Raw genomic sequence first — 25,524 nt, 5'->3', positions numbered from 1 at the left:
TAGACCGGTACAATATTCAGTTTTCAGATTTAATGAGTATATTATGTTTTCATAACATTTGAATATCCCCCCCCCCCAAAAAAAAAAAAAAAAAAGAAATAACAGATTTATTACTTAGTTTTGTGAAATCATTGAAAATTGTATTGACTTTTTAATATAAAGAGTTCTGAAAATTAGAAATCTCAGTTGAACAGACAAAATTAATTTTCTAATAAACATAGTTATCTGGAAAAACTTAATATGATTTGCTTACAAGAGTGTATTTAATTCAAAATTTATAATGATCATACAACTGGACACAATGATGAAATTTAGATGTTAAATAAAACATAATTACGATTCCAGAACATAGTATAAATCTATAAATATTGTCAACTGCAAATAAATGAAAAGCACTATCACTTTTTAGCTTTTATCTGAAAGCGGAACTTAAGATTATTTATGAATAAGAATAGGACGAAAAAATAATTATATCACTCGAATGAAATGCCCTTAAGTAAACTTTTTTTTTAATTTTGAAGAAACTAAAAAATAAAATACTAACGAATATTAGCTTTACAGAATAAAGTAATAATGAGCTCTATGCGAAATTTACTGATTTTTTTTATGTTAAAATTCTTTGTTAGATTAATTAATTGAAGTTTAATTAACAAAATAATCAAGATTCCAGAATTAAAAGAACTATCGTTATTTTTGAAAGAAAACAACTAATCATTATTTTTGATTTGACAACTAATATCACTTGTCAAATCAAAAAGAATTATTATTACTTATTCAATGCACGGAAATAAAAAAGGGAGCTCAAATTTTCCACCAATCAGAATATGCAGGGCTTTTTTATGCTCCCATTTCCTTTGGAAAATTTTTAAAAAGTTTTACTAACTAAATCTTTAATAAAAAATTTTTTTGAAACTTTTCCCTGAAAGGAATTTTAGAAAAATTTTATTTCCCCTAGAAACATTCATGAAAAAGTTATATCCGTGCTTTAATCAATAATAATTTTTTTCGCATGTTATTTCAAACGAACAAGTAAAGTTTCTTAAATATTACATATTTTTAATTTTATTACTTTTTTGTATCACATAAAATAAAAGGTCTGTTAAATGAATGCAGATACTAGAATTCCAAAAAGTTTCCTTTTGGGAGAAATGGAAAAAAAGTAAGCAGTCATAAAAGTATATTTAGTAACGCCATAAAACGCTGGAATAATTTTATAAGAGATTTAATGTAAAACACAGAAAAAATATTCATTAATTATTTCAAATGAAACATTTTTCAGGGAACGAAGAATATTTTTAATTTCTTCATTCATTTTTAATAAGTCGTTAGTTTAGGGTTATTTTACACGAATAAAGAACGAACTCATTTCACTGTTTTGCTTATCCAAATCTTTTTACTTTTCTGATGATTTTTTTAAAAGATTTATAATGAGCTCAAAAAAGTTTTTATAATTTCGTTTAGAAGAATAAATATGTATTTCTTACGAAAGTGAAAGGTAATGAGTATTATAAAAAGTCAAAATAAAATAATTATAACTATGCTATTTTAAAATAACTGCGTAAATATGACAACATATTATTATCATAGTTATAATAATATTTTATTATTACTACTATAATAAAGCTTTATTTCCTTTTAATTCTAGAAAAGAAAATTGAAATAAAATAATTTTTCTTAGCATATATTCACATTGGCTAATTCACCTTGAGTTATAAATTTTACAAGAATGAATACATGAAGCACACTCTTATTCTGTATAAAAGTTCATCATTATAAGGCTTGAGCTGTTAATTAATGGAAGTAAAGAAATATTTTCTTTTTGTGTTAACAGATGTAACAAATGGAAATAATGAAAAAAACTTACCTGACATTTTCTAATTATGCTCTCGTCTAAAATGAAGTAAAATAAAGCTTTGCCTACTTTCTTAAAAAAATTCTTTTCATACAAAATCATTGTGGAATTGAACTACAGAAAATGTTTATACATTTGATTGTTACAGAAAATATTTACACAAGTTGGTAATAATTTTAACAACACTACAAAATATATTAAATAAATGAATTATTTGTTAATACATTCTGTCGTGGAGTTGTAGATAGTAAAAACTAAGTAAAAGATGATGACATTCTTTTTTTTTCAGCTGAAATGAAATTAATTTTGACATGATCTTCTATTTTCTCATAAACAGAAGAGTTAGATTTATTTTTAAGTAAGCAGCATTTGCAGAGGTAGTTAGCCTTATGTTTTAGTAAGTTGTCGCCGCTTGATTGGACGACAGACTACCATTGTTCTATTTTCCCTTTGTGTATTCCTTAGAGAAACGAGTAGCGCGTGATGCCGTATGATTTCAAAGTGTTTCATTTCTTTCTGATGTATAAAATGTTGGAAAGTTCAGATAGAAACAGTTTCAATGGTAGATGTAAGCAGAGTTTAAAATCGAGCACAAAAGCTCAATAAGGGTAAAAAACTCATGAAGTGATTTTTCTTTAGGAATTTTTAAGAGTAATTTTCCTTTTATTTCTGTAGCATTATGCTAGTTCAAAATTAGAATAAATTCAGTGATGTTGTGTTGGAATCAATTTCTGTACTTATATATTTGCTTATCGCCGAGGCGAGAGATACCGGCAAATTCTTAATAATTCAAGGATGAAGGTTTCCTTTTGGTCCGTTCCTGTTGTACTTTCAGTAGAATGCGAGTCGTATCAAAATTCTCATTGCGGATTATAGGTAGTTATTCTATAACAGTAAATCTGACGCTTGCTTCTTTTAAGATGAATGTCACTACATGTTTTTCTTGTTGGTGCTATAAAGCCCTATTTTTCACATTTTCCGTTTACTGAATATGAGTACTTTTTGTGTAAATAACAGTCTTCTCTCTCAATATTTTTCTCCATTATACAGCAGAAAGAGGTTTAAGCTGCAATTTATTCATTTTGAATACAATTAATGAGTTATAAAATGCTTTCTTGCGTGTTTTTAATTATTTATTAATTTGAAATCTATTTCTTATCCAGAATGTGAAAGCATTTTCTGATAATATTTAGTTTCGATTTTTAATCAATAAGATAATATGATAAGACAAATAAATGGTACATTTTCAAACACAACAACGATGTCGGAGAACCACTATTTATTAGGCCAACAAGAATTTGAATTCATATGATACTTTTTTCTTTCTATTTTGTCACATAATGATTTGTGTAGCATTTTACAAGTGATAGCGTAATAGTAAGCATATAACGGTATTTTCAAGAAAACTATAGTCAGCTTTTGAATCTATTGGAATGTAAATGCTTACAACAGTGAAGAAGCAATTTTAATTTAGAGAAATATCAAAATTTGTACTTACTTCATTTGAAATGTTCCCACTGGAATGGAGGGCTTGCAAAATATTCAGTATTTACTCATTCCCTAGCAACTCTTTATTCTCGGAGGGGTATTAATACAATGCCATTTTTGAAATTAAGATTCTCTAATTTGTGAATTAATGTATTTTAAAATTTGTTTTCTGGTATAGAAGCGATTTTTTGGAATTAAGGATTGCTGTTAATTTTTTCATAAATTAAAAATGCAGACCTTCTTTTTTTTTTTTTTGCGAGCTGATAACTTTATTTTTTTTACTAAGAAGATACAAATGGACATCATATATAAAGATAGATGTCAAACTAGGAAGCATATAACGCATTTTTAATCTACGGAATCACGATATGCGTATAATATTTTTTAGATACATTGGATTTAAATTCTGTAAAATAACTGAAAAACTGTCAAATCCAAATAAAATTTGGAAATCATTATAAAAATTAATAGAAGTTTGTAATCATATATTTTAAGATCTCACAAATTGAAGTCAAATGTAAAAGATAACAAAATATATAACTGATGTTATCCTAAATTTTACTACTTTTAGTTGACAACTAAATATGAGCCAGACAGAACAACTACTATCGTTTAAAAACAACAAGAAAAAAAAAAGCATTCCGTTGATTAATTGATCCATAATTTATCGCTTAGTGCACCTAATATATAATACAGTTTCCTTAAGTGTATTAGATGGTTTGTTTATATATATTCCGAATTTTCACTTACTCTTCCTACAAAATCTCCTATTCCTGGATTGGGGTATGGGGCAAATTTCTTATAGATGTGACCAACTCTAGAACAAGGAACGTCTAATATTTGACCTCCGCATTGCCATATTTTGAAAGACAGCTCATATTGCTCCCCTCCCCAAACATCCAGACCTTCGTCATAACCTCCGAGCTCCCAGAAGAACCCTCTGTTGATGGCAAACAGCCCACCTGCCATAACAGGACTTCTAGAAGAAGAGAAAGGAGATAAAAAAAGCATTAAGTTGCAAAATGGGGAAGATCTATCAACGAAGAAAAAGAATATGAAATGAATATTTTCATTAAAAAACCAATATGCATAAGAAATGTGAATGAGAAAATAAGTCATAGATAGTTGCCATTATTTATTTATACACCAAAAATGCTAAAAAAGAGATAGGAATAATCATAAAAGTTGAAGAAAATCTTGTCTGCTTAGAATGTAGGAATTTGAAACTCTTTGCAAATAGAAAGTTAAAAATACTGGACGCATTCATGTTTCATACCACAAGCAGTTCTCTTATATGGCCTAATAGAAAATTAGAAGAAATGCAATCATGTAAACATTTATGTTTTAATCAATAAACAGCTCGTTTACATAGAGAAGTATCATATTTAAATTAGTGTCAAAATATACTAACCAAATTGAACATAAAAGTTCAGCATGAACAGATATACTATGTCAAAACAGTTACAGAAAAGTAATATCTATGCAAGGTTTAGAAACATAATTATATACGACATGACGTAAAATTTTACGAAGTTAGTACGAGGAAAAAAACACACCCTGGCTAGTCTGTTGTTTTTAATTGTTAATTACACTTAAAAATAAAAATATTGTGTTTTTGAAAGGTTTTTGTATATTTCCAGAAATATAATATTAAAAAAAGAGTTTTGGACAATTTGGGCCAGTTTCAAAATTTTCTAATGAATACCACTATATTCCATCCACTATTCTTAACGAAACCATTGATAATTGGGATAATCATTGAACCATATGCCTAGTTTTACGATAGTTGAAATAATAGACTGCATTTTAATGGACTGTACAGCTAACTGTAAGGGAAGTATCTTGGGAAGTATGTATACAGAGCTACACCTCATTAAAAATATTTCCGAATATGCGCCGGAAATTGTGCAGCCATAGAATATTCAGAGAACGCATGTTAGTCTTTCTAAGGAATCAAAGTGCAAGTATTGTGACCGTTGTAAATGTTCGCCGCCATTGTAAAATAATTCTATGGGATCTCTTAAAATTTCAGTTTTTCAAGTTTTTATTCCCTTTCTTATAAAGACGAAGTTGCAGTTTTCGAATAATCAAAGTGATCATGTGTGATTAGCAAGTTTCTTTTTAGTCATAATGATTGGATGATGAACTATTTGGCAAATATTTGTATCTGACAGTTTTCCTGTATTGAATAAATAAATGTTTAATGTTTAAATTAAATAAATAATATAAATGTTTCTTTTCAAATTTATGATAAGTCTCTTTAAATTTAAAAATAAGTATATCTCTGCAAATTTTATAGATAGAGATGCGGAATTTTGTACTTGCATAGAGGACTGTAAAAAACATTTTATTAACTGACATTTTCCTATTATGTGGTGGTCTATATGATTTTTTTTAAAAATTTTTACTATGAACCTTCGGAGAAGCCAAACTTTTTCATACAATCTTCCATCTTATTCAATCAAATTTTTAACTGGAATTGTACGCTAGGTGCATTATTTAACCCTTTAAAGGGCCATTTTTTCTAGTCATATTATGTTAAAATATTTTTAGGCTTGAAATTAGAATAAGAAAAGGGATTCATTTAGCTTATTAGACAAATTTAATTTGGTTAATTAATAATTAAGTAACAAATCAAGATACATTATTTTGTGTGAAATAAAGAACTAAAGCATCTAAGTTTCTGACTTACTAAAAGAATTTGTCAAAATTTATGCCAACCTACATAATTTCATACAAAGATTGATAAATTTGGTGGGAAGCATACTTCCCACGACCCTAGAAAGGGTTAAGGAAATAACAGCTTGTTCCACTTTTTTGGAACGCCCTGTGTATAGAGTCAATTACTATTCGTTTGATCTAATTGCTATAGGTTTTAAGTTTGGTATGGTTGCTACATTGTATAGATACAGCTATTTGATATCGGACGAGATATTTCAGATTACATACTCTTTTTTATGTACGATGGTTACATCTTTAATTTTATAATTAAAATGTAAAACCTAATTATTTGTAAGTATATTATTTTATTTTCACAAATATTTTAAATAGATGCCCCACTTTTCTTGAAAATTGCTCTCATTGTGCAGATAAAATGTATACGAACTGTCGAGATAATAGAAAAAAAGACCATTAAGTCAACTGATTTCAGACAATCATGCCTGGTTTATAAAGAAATTTAGTCGCGATATAAAATCTATTTTGTATTAAATAATTACAGAACTATACACTTAAAATGTGTAAATAAAAATTAAAAAAAAAGACATATTTACAAATTTGGTATACTGAAACTGTGATTCTGGACCTTGGGAAAGAGAGATCGAAGCTGAAACTTCGCTATCATCGTTCCCCGAAGAACTTTGAAGGTTAGCTAAAAGGAGACAAAGGCATTGCAAGCTAATTTATAACGCATAAGATAAGCAAGAGATGTGTGAGATATCCCGCTTCTAAAGAAAGGTTAATTTTTCTGTTAAGTTTCAAATATTAATGCCATTTATATCTTCGTTATAACTTTGAGGCTAGTTTTACGCATGAGTTTGCAATTCTAACTTCCTACGTACATATTCTTTCTCTTTATTTTCTACTTATTGTCTTCGATCACATGCATAACTTTGAAACACCTCATTATAGGTTCTGTATTCGGAACATTTTACGCAATTCAATTATAATCTTTTGCAATTATAATCAATTGCAGATGCAAATTATAATCTTTTTTTATTCTTTGAAAAGCCATTAATTGACAGGTAATTAAATCCCAATCTTGCACAATCTGCAAATTATTTTGATTTAAGTTACATGCCTCTGTTATTATATGTTAACCAGTACCAATGACATGAAAGTCCCTGATCTCTGAATATGCACGAATACATATGTATCAAACAGAAAATGGCAGATATTACATATATCTTGAATTCGTTCATGAATTTAGATTGCTCTCATGTATGCATATCAGATTATCTTACAAAGGATAATATTTGTATTCGCTTGAGGCAGAAGGAGAGAGCTAAGTTTAGGCATATCTTTTGAATAATACTTATAGACTCCTGAATTGAATTCCTTTGCACAGAATTTCATACGTTATTGTGCTAAATAAAACAGAAACAATAATAGAATAATAATGTTAAGAAAGCTTCAATGTTACATTTTAGCATTAATACAGCAATATTATTTGATAAAATCTACCTCCAAAAACATTACCATTTATTCAATTTCCTGTGTTTAGTCTTGATTTATATAGATGGATCCATAGATAACTAGTAATAATAAACATTCTTTGTTAAAGCTTTGATACAACAGTAATAATTATTTAGATATGCATTTCGATATCATTTAAACTGCGTGCATTAGGATTCATTTACTTATGTAATCTAAATACGGTGAATGAATTCTAGAAAAAGGTGAAATATTGCCAGAAATAAAATTTATTATATATATATAGGCTTGAAAATTCTTTTCATTTGTTGACTAATTCTACATTTATGACAATGAAATTGCATCATCATAATTTAAATATGTATATCCTTACAAATTTTATTTAGTATCGTCATGTGTAAAGCACCAAGGTGCTTTTTGCAAAATATATCAATTTTTTTTGTCATTAAATTAGTTTGTATCATGGTCGCTAAGGAATGAGGCTTGAATAAACACAGAATTTTAAGCTTAATGCCTGATTTTTCGATTCTTTAGGTCCATTTTGAAGCGTTGAAATATTTAGAAAAAATAAGTTTCCTTTTGACACTAAGGAAGCTAAAAGCTTTTAGAGTGTAAGGAGAAATTTTTCACATGCTTTTTTTTCATGTTTTTAGAAAAAATATCTTTCAGAGCGTGAAACCAAAGTAATTGTGCAAATCTATTGTATTAATTTTAAAGTACTTCCTCTGATGTTTGATGAACTTAAAAAGGAGCCATTTTAACAACATTGTTTCTTCGGCACCATTAAATAATGAAAGCCAGAAACAAAAAACAAATAAAAAATAAAAAGACAACCTAACAGATAGAGATATCTGAGGATTTTGCTTTGCCGATTGCATGACTTGCCTTTCGTCTTTTGAATTAAAATGGGGAAAAAATTGGCAGGGTGACGATTAATCTGGGATTATAAAAATAATAATCAAAAAACAAACTGTTGATGTAAAAACAAGAGTAAAGTTGAAAGTTATAGAAGTTTAAGTACTTTTTCCAAGAAGAAAAAACATAGAAACCAAATTATGAGGAAACCAAATTATTCTTAACAAAAGACGTAAAAATAAATCATAGTTTTATTTAAGCGGCAACAGATACAGTGAAAGCTCTAGTTATTATGGAGACAGTTTCTTAGCAACGCAAAACCATCCTGCTATATAATGTTAACTTCTATGCTATGAGGTTAAGAATCTTGAGTTCAAGCACACCACCCATCCTCCTTCAAGTCGGCACATTCCTATATAGAATTTCTATACAAAAAGATGGATTCTAAATAAGGCATCCAAAACCCAATAGCAGTACTCTGAAAGCAGTAATTAATGGAAGCGTGGGTTGAAAGACAGTTTTTCATAAACTGAAAGTCTATTTCTTCAATATCATTTTCGTCACTAAAAGAGAATATGATGTACGCAGCTGGGCGCACATATCAAAAAGCGTAATCTGAAGTTACTTTTTCACTCAGTGCTGTACAGATCTATAAAAACTGTATGGAAATCATTCGTTATAGTTTCAAGATATTCTGTATCCCCTGCATTTGACTCGCCTTATCTTCCACATGACAGAATTTGGATCGACTGAATTACACAGAAAAAAATAGTCTAATTTGTATTCCTGATGATAGGTATAGTATTATATTGAAATACAGGAGAAAACATGGAAATGTGATAACTTAGAAAACTGGATTATACGTAGAAATAAAGATGGAAACAACATTCTCGTTAAGTGGTTAAATATACAATGGATTAGGATTTTGAAAGCTCGACATTGCACTCATCTGCATAAAGTAACGGCGAAAGATAATATGCACTATCTCTACTAAATCTACGACCAACAAGAGCTGTTTGACCTTCATTTCTAACGAAAGTTCATCAAGACAATACTTTATACATGAGGAAGAGTAGTTACTGAAATGAAGGACACGATAAACATTCCAGAAGTCCCCGGAATCAGTTTTCTCTCTTTTTCCCTTCGAAAGGCTCTCGAATATGGAAAACGATTTTGAAACTTTTGAAATATGAATAAAACGTCTGAAGAAAATAATGAACGAATGATTAATCGATGTTTGATTTTTATCTATTTATATTAATAATAATCAGTTTTTAAGATAATAATTTTTTTTTTACTTAATCCCTTCCTCCAATTTTTCATACCCATACATTGATAAATAAATTTTTGTAAGTCATACATAGGAATGTAAAAAGTTAACTTTGCTAAAACACAGTGATGTAAGTCATTTTTAGTAATAATAAAATTGAAACCACTGAAATTTTTTTATTTAATTCAAGCCATTATGTTAAATTAGGATCCAAGAGACAGTTTTGGTTTCTGAATTCATTTCAGTATCTTTACGTTAAGTTCGTCGCTGGAAAAAAGATAGTAAGTGTGATTTACATTATTGTACATTAAACCCCTCTAAAAGATTTAGTGACAATGCTGGACTATAAAATTCTTTGTGTGGTTCGAAATTTTGAAATGTGAAACTTTTTTAAAGCACTTTAAAAGTTTTGAAAATATATTTATCATTTTAGAATTCTTAAAAAGTAATGGAAATCAGTCATTCGAATGAATGTTGGCAAATAAAAAAAAATGTTTCCTTGTCAAAAAAAAAAATCTAAATCCGTGATCTAAAAATGTATTCAACTTGAATAAAATAAATTATTAAGAAATTATTGTCATATTTCAAAAATAATATACCTGTAAACATGATAAACCACTGTAAATACAAAATGACTTCATTTGAATAAATGTCAAGACATCTAGTCGTTCCATTGACTAATATAACATTATCTTTTGAAGACTGAAGAGAGATTTAAGGCAATAACATTCTTATTGGATTTCTATATTTAATGCATTTATAAGAAAGAAAAAGTCAGAGACGAAAAAACTATTTTGCAACATAGCTAATCATAAGAATTTCAACAAGTCTCATTAGATAATGTATCACATTAAAACAAGAATTTAATGAATTTGAACAGAGGCATAATCCCGAAATAACGAAGTGATTGATTCAGAATCTTTAAAGGAGACAGCAAAGAATAAAGGCGAAAAAAATTAATGTAGAAATATTTTATTATAAATATTTAATTTTTATTTCTTAAATCGCATTTGAAATCTTTGAAGGAATACAAATTTCAGTTTATTTGTTATTTTTTTCTTGTTAAGAAGAAAAAGGTCAACAATTAGACGTAAAAGTTCTAATCAAACAAATGATTTCAAACATCAAAAGCTTTATTAGATAATTAGACTGTTACTCAAATCTACACTTCCATTGTATTGTTGAATGGAAATTTATTGAAATGGTAAAATTTTGTCCAACAATCTTTTAATTTGAATAGAAGTTGCTAATCGAAGAGATTTTGAGGAAGATAACTGAAAGTTTGAAAAGCAAATAACTACCGAATTCTTAAAATAAACAAGATTTAGTTATGGAGGAGTTACTAAAATAATTGAAACACACATAAAGTAAAACAACGCAAAAAAATAAAAAAAAAAACAACAACAAAAAAAAAAAACTGCAAGATTTTTTTAATGACAAACCATGAATAAAATAATCCCAGAAGATATCTGAATTTTATTCATATATAAATCACTTAGCAATTTACATCTTACATGTGTTTCATTATTTCATTGCTTGACATGATGGACAGAACTGGGTTTTTTTACTATGCTTAAATAATTACATGATTTACTTTAAACATAGCATTAATTATCGAATTGCAATAAATAGAATTATCGACCACAAATGGCGAAATGAGGTAATTTTTATCAGTTACAGAATTCCTACATGCATTCTTATGAGATTTCTAGAATTAATTTTCATTATTATTTCATTTCATTTCATTCAAAGCTTATCTTAGAGTTGTTTCATGATAGAACGAAATTTATTTCATGATGGCATTGAACTGCCCAAATTTTGACTCAGTAATTCATCGCCCAACTACTTTATGTTTTTAAGTAACACTGCATTTAATGATTTTTCCTTTAGAATAAAACGTTTTTCATGTCGAATGAAATGGGTGTGTTTCATTTTAATCATCTCAATTTACTATATCTTTTATTTGAAGAACTCGCTTTTGTGTTACATCGTTTAAGAAATTGTTTTTATCTTTCAATGAGCAAAATGCTTCCTCTTTTTTTTTTTTTTTTTTTTCATCTCTGCGAAAACTGTTTACGATTTACAGCACTGCAAATATTCAATCTTATATCTCGATTTTTGGAGCAATTCCAAACACACTACTTTACTGCTATTCTGTTTTATGTTCTAGTTTTATTTTAAGAAAATGCAATTCGTGAAAATTCTTATAAAATATAACTAGTATTTGTTTAAGACATGTATATGTAATCAATTCCATTAAAATCGGTTTATATTTTCAGTAGAAATTCTTTTATTCATTTCATTTCCCTTTTGTTTTACTATGAAAATCCTTGATTGAAGTAAAAATAAAATACAAATTGTTTTTTAGAATAAAATTACTTCGAACTGTCGTCATTGATCTTATATAAGTTACAGTAAATGTGATTAACCGGTTATTATTAATAACCCACGATTAATGTTAATCATAACTGATAGCTATTAATACTAGCTGAACTTTTAAATCGGTAATTATTGATAACAATTGCATTTAGTATTAATAATTGCTGATTATTTATAATACATATTTATACACTTTTAAACTTTTGAAAAGTTGAAATTGAGCTTATGTTTATTTATTAACAAAAGCTTTTGTATAAAAATCTCAAATTTTACCTTATGCAGTTCTAGTTTTTCTCATTGTGGAACTAAATTAATTCATATTATTTCAATGAATCAAATTGATAACGTTCTTAGATTTTACTGGATGAATCTGGATTACAAGGATTTTCCACTTTAGAAACACTGTCTATAATCTTGCGTAGATAATGGTGGTGAGCAAGATTATAAAATCAAGTTCTAAGAGTGGGCATTTTGAAGAATGGGGCCTAGTGCAAGAAGTGAAAATTATTTGTTGACCGATGACCGATTGGAAATAAGCTATAGATTATTGGGAGGAATTAAATGCAAGGTGTCGTTGTTTTATTGCAACATCTTTGACTGAATTTATCTAATACGAATGAGTTACGTTGACCTAGTAGTAGTTTTAATGTCGGCAGAGGTGAGTTTCTGGTTCGAAACCGATTTCACTAAAGATCCGTTGTGAGCAAGGTTGAGTGCAAGCAAAATCCGAAGTCGCAGAGCAAACGACCACTCCTCCACGCGGCATGGAAGCCTGGAAAAGGAAAAAACAACCGAGGCACCAACCGACCTGAGCCCAAAGTTATAATTTTCGTCCCAAAATAGTCCTATTGCTGCTTTTAAACAGGACGTTAATATACCACAACTAGTATGGAATCATTAACATAACCTTCAGATTTAACATGCACATAATCATGATTTGTGCTTGGAATTCGGCCCCATCCATCGAATTATATGACTCCTTCTTGCTATCTCTTTTCTGCAATAAAAAAGGGGTAATCTAATTAGAAAGAAGATGCGATTCCCGTGGCAGCTAATGTGTTAAACATTATTGTTCCCGAAATTCGGATTTTATGAGCTCTGATAGCAATAAAAACTTCAGGAATATTCTATTGATTTTTTTTATACTCTAAAAATAAGTCACATTTTAGGCTTATAGTTTTGCCGCATAGTGAACGCATCTGGAGTGACTATGAATTTTGGAATAGTACCTCTTTTCTTGATTGATATGATCTAAAAAATTTTATTGCTATTTAAAATTTTGATGCCAAGACCATATAATAGGTTTTATTTTCTTAGCTCATTGCAATTTTCGACAATCATATTTACATGCAGAAGTACAAGCAAAAAGACGATCTACTCAATGATAATTATAATTCTGATGTAATAAATACATTCTAAAATTCATCTCTCTAGCTTGATGCGTTTTTCAGTTATTGCTTTCATATAAAAACGATTACCCACACCAATAGGGGGTCAATCTGTTAATTAATTTGGTTCAGTTTCATCCATCTGGCTCAATACGTTTTGTGTTAACGTGTTCACATAGATACAGACAGAGAGAAAAAATGAATTTTCTATGCTGGATTTTATCTATCATTTAACAACGAACGATTCTGATTTATAACGATATACTAATTTTCATTATCAAACCTATTTCCTTTTTTTTAATATCGGTTTCACAGATATACAGACGGGCTGGCAAACAGATGTAATTCCAAATATGTTTTTATTTGCATTTAGAGGTGTTTAAAATGCTGATATATTTAATTTGAAAAAAAAAAAAAACATACCATGCCATTATCATCAGGAAAAATCCAGAAAATGTAGAACTTGGTATAGATATTTTTGCATACTGTATAACTCTCTTGCGTCTTCATCAAATCGGTATACAGAAATATAACTACTATTTTATAGGCAAAAGGAGATTCTCTTGTCCTCGGAATGGGTCATCATAACGTGAAAGATGTAAATGAATTTATTTTATTCTTGAACTATTGTTAAATAAGCATTGGAATATTTTAATGGAAATGAAACAAATTTTTTCAAACATGAAGAAAACGATGAAAAACTGAGAATTTCTTTTATTATTTCGGAAATAGGGTCAAATATATTCTTGTTTACTTTTGGAAACCTCTTATTTTATAGCGAAAAATTAATACCACTTCTTTTTTTCCAGATAATCTTAGAAGTTGATAGAGTGGGCGTTTGTTTATCTTCCTAACGAGCTGTTTAAGTTTTAGGAAGGGATTAATGCTCATCATTTTATTTTTAGAAGTATGCTTTAAATTCTACTTTCTCACAAGACTCGGCTAATTATTCAAACAACTGTGCTTTAAAGTATTTTGGAAGAACAAATAGCTGGGTATTTAAAATAATATCTCAAAACTCAATAGGAAGTCTTGATTAGTTTTTCCATCATGATCAGACACAGACATTGATTGCTAAATTTCCTGCTTATATTAATTAGTTAAGAAGATTTATTTTACTTTAACTAAAAGTTTCCTTTAACTTATGTTTGATTTTTGGAGACTTTTGTAAAAATGCTAACAAAATTTGAGATATACTTCTGAATTATTCGTCCACTCTATCATTCATTAGAAGGTTTTAATTGGAAAGGTCCAGGAATACTGCCTGCTAACAAAATTTTTAAAAATTACGACGTGAATTAAAATCTGAGTCGAGTTTCTCTTCTAATAACAGATTTTAATTATTTTCAAAATTTTTGAAATGCTTTAGGAGATGCATAATTTCAGATCTATTTAAGTAAGAGGAAATCTTTGATGGCAACCAGTGAAAGCTTAAATGACAGATATGAATTATTCTATTGTTGACTGAGTAAGAAATTCATTCAAATGAAGATAATAATTTAACAGTTGCTCATGCAAAAGAATTTTTGCTCTCGAAATTATTGCAAATTTAACTACAGAAAAACTATAAATGTAACTTGAAAAGTGAAACTCAAAATAATGGGAAGTGTTGTTTAATAATTGATTTTTAACCCAGCTAAAAAAGGAAAGAAATTATTATAGATAAAATTTTATTGCAAATTTATAGCTCAAAAACTGTAAAAAATTAAAAGATATCAATGGTGTTCAAATAGGGTTATATCGTTTGTGCAATTTTAAAACGCTCGAATAGAAAAGCTTTAGAAGGCTGGTGGGCTGCATGCAGCTCACAAAGAATATCTTGGCAAGCCAAGAAATATTATAGAATATAAAAAATATTTAATAAAAATTCTGTAGCTAAATTTTTACACGCGCTATTTAAATTGAAAAATGCAAGAAAATGATTAGATTATCATGAAGATGTTTGGCCAATTTAAAACATTCAAATATAAGCAAATTTTCTAAAAAACCAATTTAAAATGATAATTTGACACACTTTCTCACATGCAATATGAAGAAATTAAGTTTTGAAGAAATTGAATCGTACGAAAAATAGGCGGAAAGAAATAAAAATTCTCAGAAATGAATCTGAAACAAAGTTTGAAGATTTTAAATCCCTGAAAGAAAAGTTTTATTTGTTAACTTCTATTCCTCCATAGACGTAGAATAAATGCCGAATCATTCACAAATGGAGGTAATCAAGATTTGAAAGTCAAATTTAATGAAATTGGGAAGTTTGACTTCAACCAAGGGTTTCGTCGAAATTAGTTTTTGAAAAATCGTATTTGAAATTACTTTTATGTTTGGAAGCACTTATTGAGGACATAAATTAGTTTTACTTATGAAACAAAATAAGTTTCCAGGAAGTTCCATAATCATTGATATTCAAATTGGATCAGTTTTGAAATTAATCACTCCGAATAAGATGTCGCCAGATGTAGAAAAGATGTAGATAGCACAGAAGAGATGTCAAGAAGAAACAAACATTAATTTTCTCATTCTCTTTGTTGGCATTCTCTCTCTTCTTGAAAACACTATCTAAAAATCTTGAGTTTAAAAACAAAGCCTATGCGTCAGTAAAAGTACTGAGAAGGTTTATTTATGGTCAATATAAACTTAGTCTTGTTTATTTGTTAGTTTTTGAGTTTTGCTCTCTTGGTTTATACCATTGAATGAGATCATTGTTTTCGGAGTTTACTGAAAACAAAATTGGAAATAAAAAAAACATCTAATGTAAGTATGCAAGATATGCTTGTGATAAATTAGGTCAATTTACTTGAAAGGCTGATCAAGATGTTTCAGGTCTTCTGGAAGCAGAGGCAAGCGTTTATAGTAGAGCTCCCAATCAAATGCTCCTCGAGCTCCTTCGTCTTGAGCTCTATAGGCCAAAGTTTCAAAATCTATCACGTCAATAAAAGGACAAGTGACAGTTTTCCGGTCCAAAGCTATTGGTTCTGTCAAAAAAATCAGGCAATAATTATATATTAATAATGTAAAAGTTTAATACTTTAAAATTTTTAAAACTTACAATAATTAAAATATTTTATTATAACTTAATTTTTTCTCCAAATCTATAAAAACAGCATTTAATCTCTGCTTAACTATTGATTGAAAGATTATTTATATTTATTTTTTAAGCACACACACGCAGACACACACACACACACACACACACGCGCGCGCGCGCGCACACACACACACACACACGCACACACACACACACACACACACACACACACACACACACACACACACACACACACACACACACACACACATTCGATATTAAAGCTTAGTACCAAATTCATAAGTGCCAGTTTTTATAACTTTCAAATAAAGTACATTAATTCATTGCTTTCATTTAATTTGAGAGTAAGTATTTAAAAATGATGAACCCTAAAGAATCCTTTGAAAGACTTACCATATTTAAATTTTCAATTCAGGATTAAAATAAAAAGAATTCTAAATCCATAATCAGTTTAAATTTTATATTATTAACTACTGATTATCATTTCTTCAAAAATTTATCTTAAGTATTTTTAAAAATACACTCTTGAATTACTGTATTATTGAACTCTTTAATTTCATATATAACCATCTTTAAAATTAAAATCAGACTTGTATTTTATATTAAAAATATATATTTTTTTCAATTTCGGCTTATGACACATATCTTTTTATTTAAAATTCAATTTCTAGCATTAAATTCTTATATTTATATTTTTAAACTCCTAAAACATATGTAATGACATTTGAATTTTTTAAAGACTACATCATATGTTGAAATGCATCATTGAATTGATCAGGTGTTTTCAAACTATATAATAAATATGCTTATATCGAATAAATAAATAATATAAATGAATAGCAACACATTTTTAAGCCTCAAAATAAGGAGAATCGTCATTTGTTTAGGAAAATCTCCGTACAAAAATATCTATTTCTTTAAAAATCATGAAAATCTCCTAAATGATTTATATACACTTGATATGACATTAAAAATCTAATTTTGCAATAAAAGTTAAGTTTAAGATCAGAGAGAAATCTAACATTAGTTAACTATAAAATCTCTTACTACCTTTTCATTACTTGGGTAATAAATAATATTTACTTTATAAATCAAGTAAAATTCTTGATTTATAAAGTTACCTGAGATAATATTATCTTTTTCAACAGAATCGAAAACAACAATAACGATTTAAAAGTTTGATGAAGCATGTAAATAATATGACACAGATTTTCACAAATGAGACTGACTACCGTTGCAAATCATGCCCAGGAATATTTTTTAAAAATTGTTAAAGTTGGGTAAATAATGCACATCTAAATATATTATTGAATAATTGAGTGTTTGCATTTTAAGTTGATGTATAGTCTTTTTTTTAATATTAAGGTGACGTTGGTAGTAACTCTCTGAATGCGGGATAATATTTTCAGAAGTTATCATTAAAGCTCGAAATATCGCTTCATTTTTTATTAATCAAAATTAATTACAGTATTTTAAACTTGCTTTGAGGTGCACATTCCCATTCTTTCAAAGTATATTTGTGCCAAGTTTTGTAACATTAATTCTTGCAGTTTGGATTTGAATGCGCCAAATGACGGACAGACGTGCACACATTTCCGCTTTTAGTATTAATAAATGTACCTGAATAAAGAACATTAAATACAGACAGCTCTTTCACCTAAAAGGCCACATATTGCTATATCATAAAAATTCTAAAGTCGTTTTGAAAGTTTTTAATGAAATTTTGCTATTCTTGCTTGGAAAATGTTTGATAAATTGTTTCAACAACAGAAAAAAGAAGATATAAATGGGAAATTTGAACTGCTGTTTTTATGAAAATCCTCATATAAAAAATTATAAAATAAATATGAAATAACCACTTACAAATACAAATCAGTAAAGATAAAATCAGGCAAAACTCATTTATTAAAACACTTGTTACTATAATACGTCATCTAAACTTTTCTATGATTATCTTTTTATTTATCGTGATTAGCATATAACAAATGAATTCATGACATTTTTAATTTTTTTAATTTTCGTTGATTTAAACCGTTGGCAATTGCTATAAACTAAGTATGATGTGTTAAAAAAAGTTAAACATTTTTCGTTTAGGAAAAAACGAATAAAATCACAACAGTGCATCCAGTTAAAATTATTTTTTTTTACTACAGAACGAGGTTAAAAAGTAGCAAGAGAATTTTCTAGAGACAACATGTCAATTTTTATTTTTATGCAAGAATTATTTTCGCAATTTCTTCTTATGAGAGAAATACAAGTTATATCCCAGATGTGTTTACACACACTACAGTGCTTGACACCACAGTTCATTTTACTCTTTTTTATAATTCGATATTCTATTTTTCTGGAAATTCGAATAAAAATAGCTTCTGAGGTAACAAAATAAATAAAAGTTTTGACATTTTATCGAAATCGGACAGGAAGAACCAACAAAAAGGAGAACGCATTTTTATTTTTCTCCCAATTTTCAATTTTTTTTTATCTTTTTTTATGAGAACCTAAACCTCTAATCTCTTCCGAAGCTAAAATTACTTCCACGTGAAGAATATTGAGTAGCAGTTACCATGGAAACTGAAAATTGGTCATGGTGGCCTGATTTCGCATGTAACGTTCCTCTTATCAGAGATATTTGACTTTTACGTGTTTTCCAATTCCAACTTCCATACCTAAACGAAATATCCTTTACTAAGTATAGGAATTCTTCGAACTATTTCACACTTTTTTTTAAATCTGAAAAGGAAATTTGAGAAATTAATATGGATTTGGGAGCTGAAAATTACGGGTCTCTGTTTGAAACTTTTCCAATACTCCTTAATTGTATGTGATCGAGTAGAAGTTGTATTGGGAATCGAATGTTTCTTATGATTTGTGAACAGTAATTAAGAAGGATTAACAGACTTTACAATTTTAGTAGCCAGTTGAAATTCCGTACAATTAAAACCAAATGGAAGTTTATATTTTCATTTTAGAAATTGTAAAAACTTTTATTCGTTAAATACTGTTAGGATGTTTCTGAATATAGAATCTATCTTAAACATTACATCGATGCTGTTTCAAAATGAATTCAAACAAAAAATTAAATCATATTAATTTGCTTTTCGGGCAAAATTCTATTTAAAAGAGCTAGATATCTAGACTTAATGTACATGAGACATAATGTACTTGAATCTTAGGGTTTGTTTTATACAGTTAAATAATTTTTTAAAAATCAAGTTTTTAAGGTTCATAACCTATAAATCGTTCACGTTTTTATGATGAGTGCTCTCACTTCAAGCTTTGCACTAATTTATTTCACACTTTTATTGTTCCCCTAAAAAATATTTTATTATGAATGTAATATTGAAATAGATATGTTTAAAAATGAATAAACAAATATGATATATTCTTAAAACTCGTTTGTAGTTGATTTTCGATACATAAAATCTAGTTTCATGTTTGAACATATAAAGTCTAGTATTACCAGAATAAAATGTCCCTCTTTAAATGATTATGCATTATAGGAAACTTAGCAAAACAGGAGCCACACGAGAGTTACCCGATCTGTCTGAAGATGCTGAGCCTCTGAATGACCATCGATACAATATGATGGAAGCAGATTAAATGAAATTTATGACGAAAGCTAACATTCTTAAAAAAAAAAATTCTGTTAGGAAAGAATAAAACGACTGAAGGCCTTCCATCATTTAAATCAGTATGACTAATCATTTATGAAAATGTTTTAAAACATACTGACCTAATTATACCTTACAGCAAGTAGTTAATCAGGTAAGCATAATTCCTTTGTGTTTATATTAGATTTGTTTATGTTTCAAAGTTTTCGCGTTTTACAAAATGGACTGAAATACATCAAACAGAGCATAATATTAAAGAATACAAAATGCAAGATTGAAAATTTTGGAAATTCAAAAGAATTTTATTAATTTATATTAATTATTTAAACTCAATGAAATTGTTTACTAAGAAAAGAAATCTCTATTACAATTATTTACAAAATTTTACTTACTTATGACTATCAAGTTTTTGACACTGAAATTATCCTACATGAAATTGCTATCATAATTTTATAAGCATCTCGTTATATATATATTTTAAGCGTTGTTATTTGTTTTACTAAATTCAGAAAACTTAATGACAGTTAGAAATAAATATTTAGATATTTTTGGAAAAATACTTTTTTTTTCGTACAAAGAATTTCATACGACGATCAAGGATATATCGTATTTATTTTTTACTAGCCGCCTTTGGCGACCAGCCGGTTCGCCAATCTTAATGTTCGTTAAAATTTTAATAATTAAATATTTTATGCAATTTCTACTTTAATAGCTTCTTCATCAAAATATTTTAAAACTTCAAATTTTGATTATCATATAATTCATTCATAATATTATAAATGCCTTCAGTCATAACGTAATATGTATCTCTCTCATTTTCTGTTAGCACCCGTAGAATTTATGCTTTAAATTAAAGTGGAAAGAATTTATCTTCAATTAATATAATAATATTTTTTACTGAAACAAAGCATTTTTTTATAATCTGATTACTGAAAATAGAGTCACTCAGCGTTTAAACTTTATGGGCACTAAAGCATATCTTTTTAAATTTATGTAATATCTCAAGAGTTGGTCAACAAAATTTTCTTAGATTCATTATGAGCAGATCGATTAATTAACAATGTTTAAATTTAAATACATCAAACACTAAGAAAATAAAACGAATCGTTTAAAATAAACGGTTGAAAACAGGTTTTAAAAAAACTACTTAAAAAACGATGTACTTAAAACTATAAGCATATACAAAAAATATATAACTAACATAAATACAATTTACTTACAAAAGCATGCAACTAACCTAAAAATAATTTAAATCATCCATTGATAACGTTGTCATGGCAACAATCAGAACGGAATACGCATGCGTGAATTTTCTTCGCCGGTTACGTAACGCAAATACGTGATTTTTTCTACGCCAGTTGGGGTAACGCTATGCGGATTAGAAATTTTTAATTTCCTTTATTCTGTTTTATTTTAATTCAAAAGTACTTCAGAATGAATCTGAAAGATTGATTCATTAACAATGTTTAATTTTAAATGCATCAAACATTAAGAAAATAAACAGAACCGATTGAAATAATCCGCCGAAAAATTTTAACCCTAGCCTCATTACTGTTGGGAGAAAAAAATACTGAAGCCTTTCTCGTTTGGCGCTGGGGATAATGGAAGATTTGTTTGGCGGAAAAGTTGGCGGTGGGGAAAATGGAAGATTTTTTTGGCGGGAAAGTTAGTTTTTAATTAATAATTAAAATTCTAATTAAAAATTCGAAAAAAGAAACCCCAGGTGCACATTCCCAACCTTCAAGGTATACATGTACCAAATTTGGTAGCTGTATGTCAAACGGTCTGGCCTGTAGAGCGACAACACACACACACACACACACACACACACACACATTGAGCTTTATTATAAGTATATAGATTATGAATTTTTTATTAGTGTTAAAGTTTATCTGTTATTGTTTTCATTGTTAAAGTTATGTTAAACTACCATTTTCTTCATTTTTTAAAAAATCAAATATAAAATGAATTGTAATCAAATACATCACAACCGCAATTATACGGATCAACTGTGGCGAGATCCCATCCGGATAACTGATTAACTGACGAAAAAAAAATGATGGAAAATTAGCTTTTCTCATAGCGTATTAATTTAATGCCTACAATTTTTTTTCTTTACCTTAGTAAGATATTATGTGCGAGTTTTGCCCAACTCAAAGTCATCCGGATAATTGAATTTCGAATAATTGAAGTAGAACTGTACTTAAAAAAATAGGCATCAATATTTTTTACATTTGATTAATGAATAAATCTTTAATAAATTTCTTTTTAATTTGTGTGATTGTAAATCTTATTTGAAATCACATCAATTCATAATTTCAGTTAATACAATAAAATCTTACCTACAAGCAAAACTAAGAAAATTATTTTTTAACAGAGCATTTTGTTTCATTAAATACTTTTACAAAATTAAAAAATGTTCAGCCAAAGACCTTAAAAAGTAATAATGGATGAGATAATTACGGGTTAAACTATGGATATACATTTTCGACAATGATATTACCTAGCGGGCAGGAAATGCTATTTTCTTGTTTTCAGATGATAAGGATGATAAATTAATCTGATTTTGATACTTTTTTTATGCTTTCATCAGAATGTATTTTGATACTTTCATCAGAATGCATTTTGATACCTTCATCAGAATGAACGCAATTAAATAATTTGATGAGAGAATCATTGGAAAAGTTTTCAGTTTATTTCATAAAACAAACTTCAAATCTCTCTCCCTAAATAAATAAGAAAAATTGCTGGAAGAAAATAATTTCAACACTCCTTCAGTTTTTAGATAAAAGTTCTTCCAGATTTAATTTTTTCGTTGTCTCACATGGAAACAACGGCATCATTAATCTTTTGCACAGATTCAAAATGAATTAAGCAAATCATACTTTGTTTCATTTAGTGATATAAAAAAAAATGCCTGGCAAGATGACTTATTTACGATTTTTTAATTCTGGTCGTGCAAATAAGAAAAATGTTGTTTTTAACTTCCGGATTTATTTATAAAAGCTGAAAAAAGAAGGTATTTTAAATATCGGTTTGTAACACAACTGTTTGGAAATTTAATTTTGTCGAAGTGGGTAACATTTCTTGAAAAAGATTCCTTCCCAGAATTTAATAAAACGCCACTCATTTCAACTTTGAATGTCATTCTTAGTTCTTTGTAGAAGTCAATTACTTTTTCTTTAAAATGTCAGCAGCATCAATTTTTAACTGTGCATGTTATGCTCTTCAATTTTTTTAACGTAACTAATTTTTCTTAAAATTGCTACCGTTATTCTGGAATTGATATTTTCCAATATTTGAAATAGAAATTTAAATTACCCGACCAACTTGTGCTTCAAATATGCATTTTCAAAATTCCTGAAAAGTGTTTATTGAATTAAGGTTTTTCATTTTCTTGATATTTCACTACATTTCAATTACAATGACACTTCGTTAATATCTGAAGTTGTTGTAGGTCAGTCATCATAAATGAAATGATTTATCTTTTAAAAAAATTATCATTTTCTTTATATACATCATGATACTTTTATTTTATTTTTGAAATACAATTTAATGCGCAATTAAATACAATTAGCACAAATAAATACAATTTTATCTGTTTTTCTGTGTGTTTTTTTTAAATGGAAAAGACAGAAAGTATGAGAAGACTTGTTAGCACGTCATTTTGATCTCGATTAATCCTATAGTGTTAATAGTGTTCCTATAGTGTTTTTCAGTGTTAAAGGAGTTTTCAAAACGTCAAAAGTATTTGATAATACGTCGCCCGCTTTGAATTCCCAAAACACCGAATTTTCCCTTTTGAACTCAGACAAAAAAAAGTTGCATTAGTTTTTTTCTATTTTCTTTCTCACAATAGAACTAGTCAAAGGGCTGATACAGGCACCTAAAGGTCTTCGCAATCTGATAAAGAGCTGCTAACAGCCGCTATTTGAAGGAAAAGATAGAGGCATTGAATATGTATATGTCAGGATTCTTCTGCATGTTTTTTGGCTCACTCTGGAAAGAGAAAAGGTACTGTATGTTTTCTTTTGTCTGGCACAAATCTTCATTCATTTCTGCTACCAGCACAGTCTAAAAGGGTTTATCAACCTTTTTTTAAAGATTCTAGTTCTTGTTTAATATTAAAAATTAACTTTTGCATGTCTTATTTGCTATTAAAATTTACTTTAGAATCACCCTGTATATATATATATATATATATATATATATATATATATATATATATATATATATATATATATATATATATATATATATATATATATATATATATATATATATATATATATATATATATATATATATATATAAATTATTTTCTTTAGAGAAAAAATCGAATGTAAAATCAGTTAGATAAGAGAGTATTTTCTTTTATAGGTTTTTATTATATCTTTCTGCTATGATTTAAAGATGACTTTAGAATTTCGTCATTCCTTGGTCAATCGTGCATGCGTGAGAAATAGAACGAAACAGATTTGTGAGTAGTATCAATCGTGCATGAGAAGAAACAAAGTTAACTGTTGTTGAACATACTGCAATTTTTCAAATTACTCGTTCGAGAAAAACAAAATGACCATCATTTGGCAAATCATCTATTCTTTTCCTTTTTACTTCACCAAATTTTAAGAATCAGTCACAGAAAGAAAAACACAGAGTCATAAAGGATTTATTACATAATTTTGATCTCGATAGATTATGTAAATCGTAAAATAAGTATCCTTATTTGAATCTTGAATCTGTATTATTCTGCATACAGATAATACTAGTATCTGTATTATCTGTATTATTCTGCATACAGATAATACTAGTATCTGTATTATCTGTATTATTCTGCATACAGATAATACTAATATCTGTATTATCTGTATGAGAAATACAAATAATAAGATCAATGAGAGGGTATTTTTACTGATTTCTAAATATGTAATTATTTGTTTAGTAATTCATAAATTAATGACAGTGTAATTTTTTAGAGAATCAGAAAACTGGAAAAGCTTGAAACATTTCAGATTTTCTACTTAAAATAAACATAGAAAAGTATTCATTTATTTCATTTTTTATTTTCATAAATGTATCAAATAAAAAAAAATATAATTAACAATGATTGCATTTATCTAGAACATTCAACTTATTATTTACCAATAATGAATTGAATCATCGAATAATAAAATCTAAAAATACAAAATGTGCAAAAATATTTTTACATTAAATACAAATATTTATATTACAATATCTTTATTTCAAATATTTTAATACAACAAGCACACAATTTTATAGACTTTTATAGAAATAACTGATTTTTTTAACCTGGCTTTCTTAAATTTAATTTAGCACGCATTTTGAATAGAATAATAGAAAGATTCTTTTACACAGAAAAACTTCAGCCACTAAAACCTTGATGTTTACATAGAAATTTCTGTACAATTGATAAATCAAAATTTTTTATTAAAAATCAACTTGCGATGCATTAAAATCTGCTT

The 25,524-nt window shown here is 27.8% G+C and overlaps 1 protein-coding gene across 1 annotated transcript in view; it reads right to left on the bottom strand.

The window, feature by feature from the left end:
- Nucleotides 1–25,524, bottom strand: part of LOC129960570 (putative polypeptide N-acetylgalactosaminyltransferase 10) — a 110,141-nt gene that overhangs the window by 6,865 nt on the left and 77,752 nt on the right. Inside the window, exons 6-7 of the mRNA XM_056074062.1 lie at nt 16,179–16,356; nt 4,091–4,319 (exon numbers count right to left, since the gene is read on the bottom strand). Of these exons, the coding sequence (XP_055930037.1) occupies nt 4,091–4,319; nt 16,179–16,356 (407 nt within the window). The remainder of the gene's footprint in view (nt 1–4,090; nt 4,320–16,178; nt 16,357–25,524) is intronic.

This window comes from Argiope bruennichi, chromosome X2, assembly GCF_947563725.1.
Source record: "Argiope bruennichi chromosome X2, qqArgBrue1.1, whole genome shotgun sequence".
NCBI lineage: Eukaryota > Metazoa > Arthropoda > Arachnida > Araneae > Araneidae > Argiope > Argiope bruennichi.
Note: the sequence above shows the minus strand (reverse complement) of the source record. Positions and strands in the feature narration are given on the sequence as shown.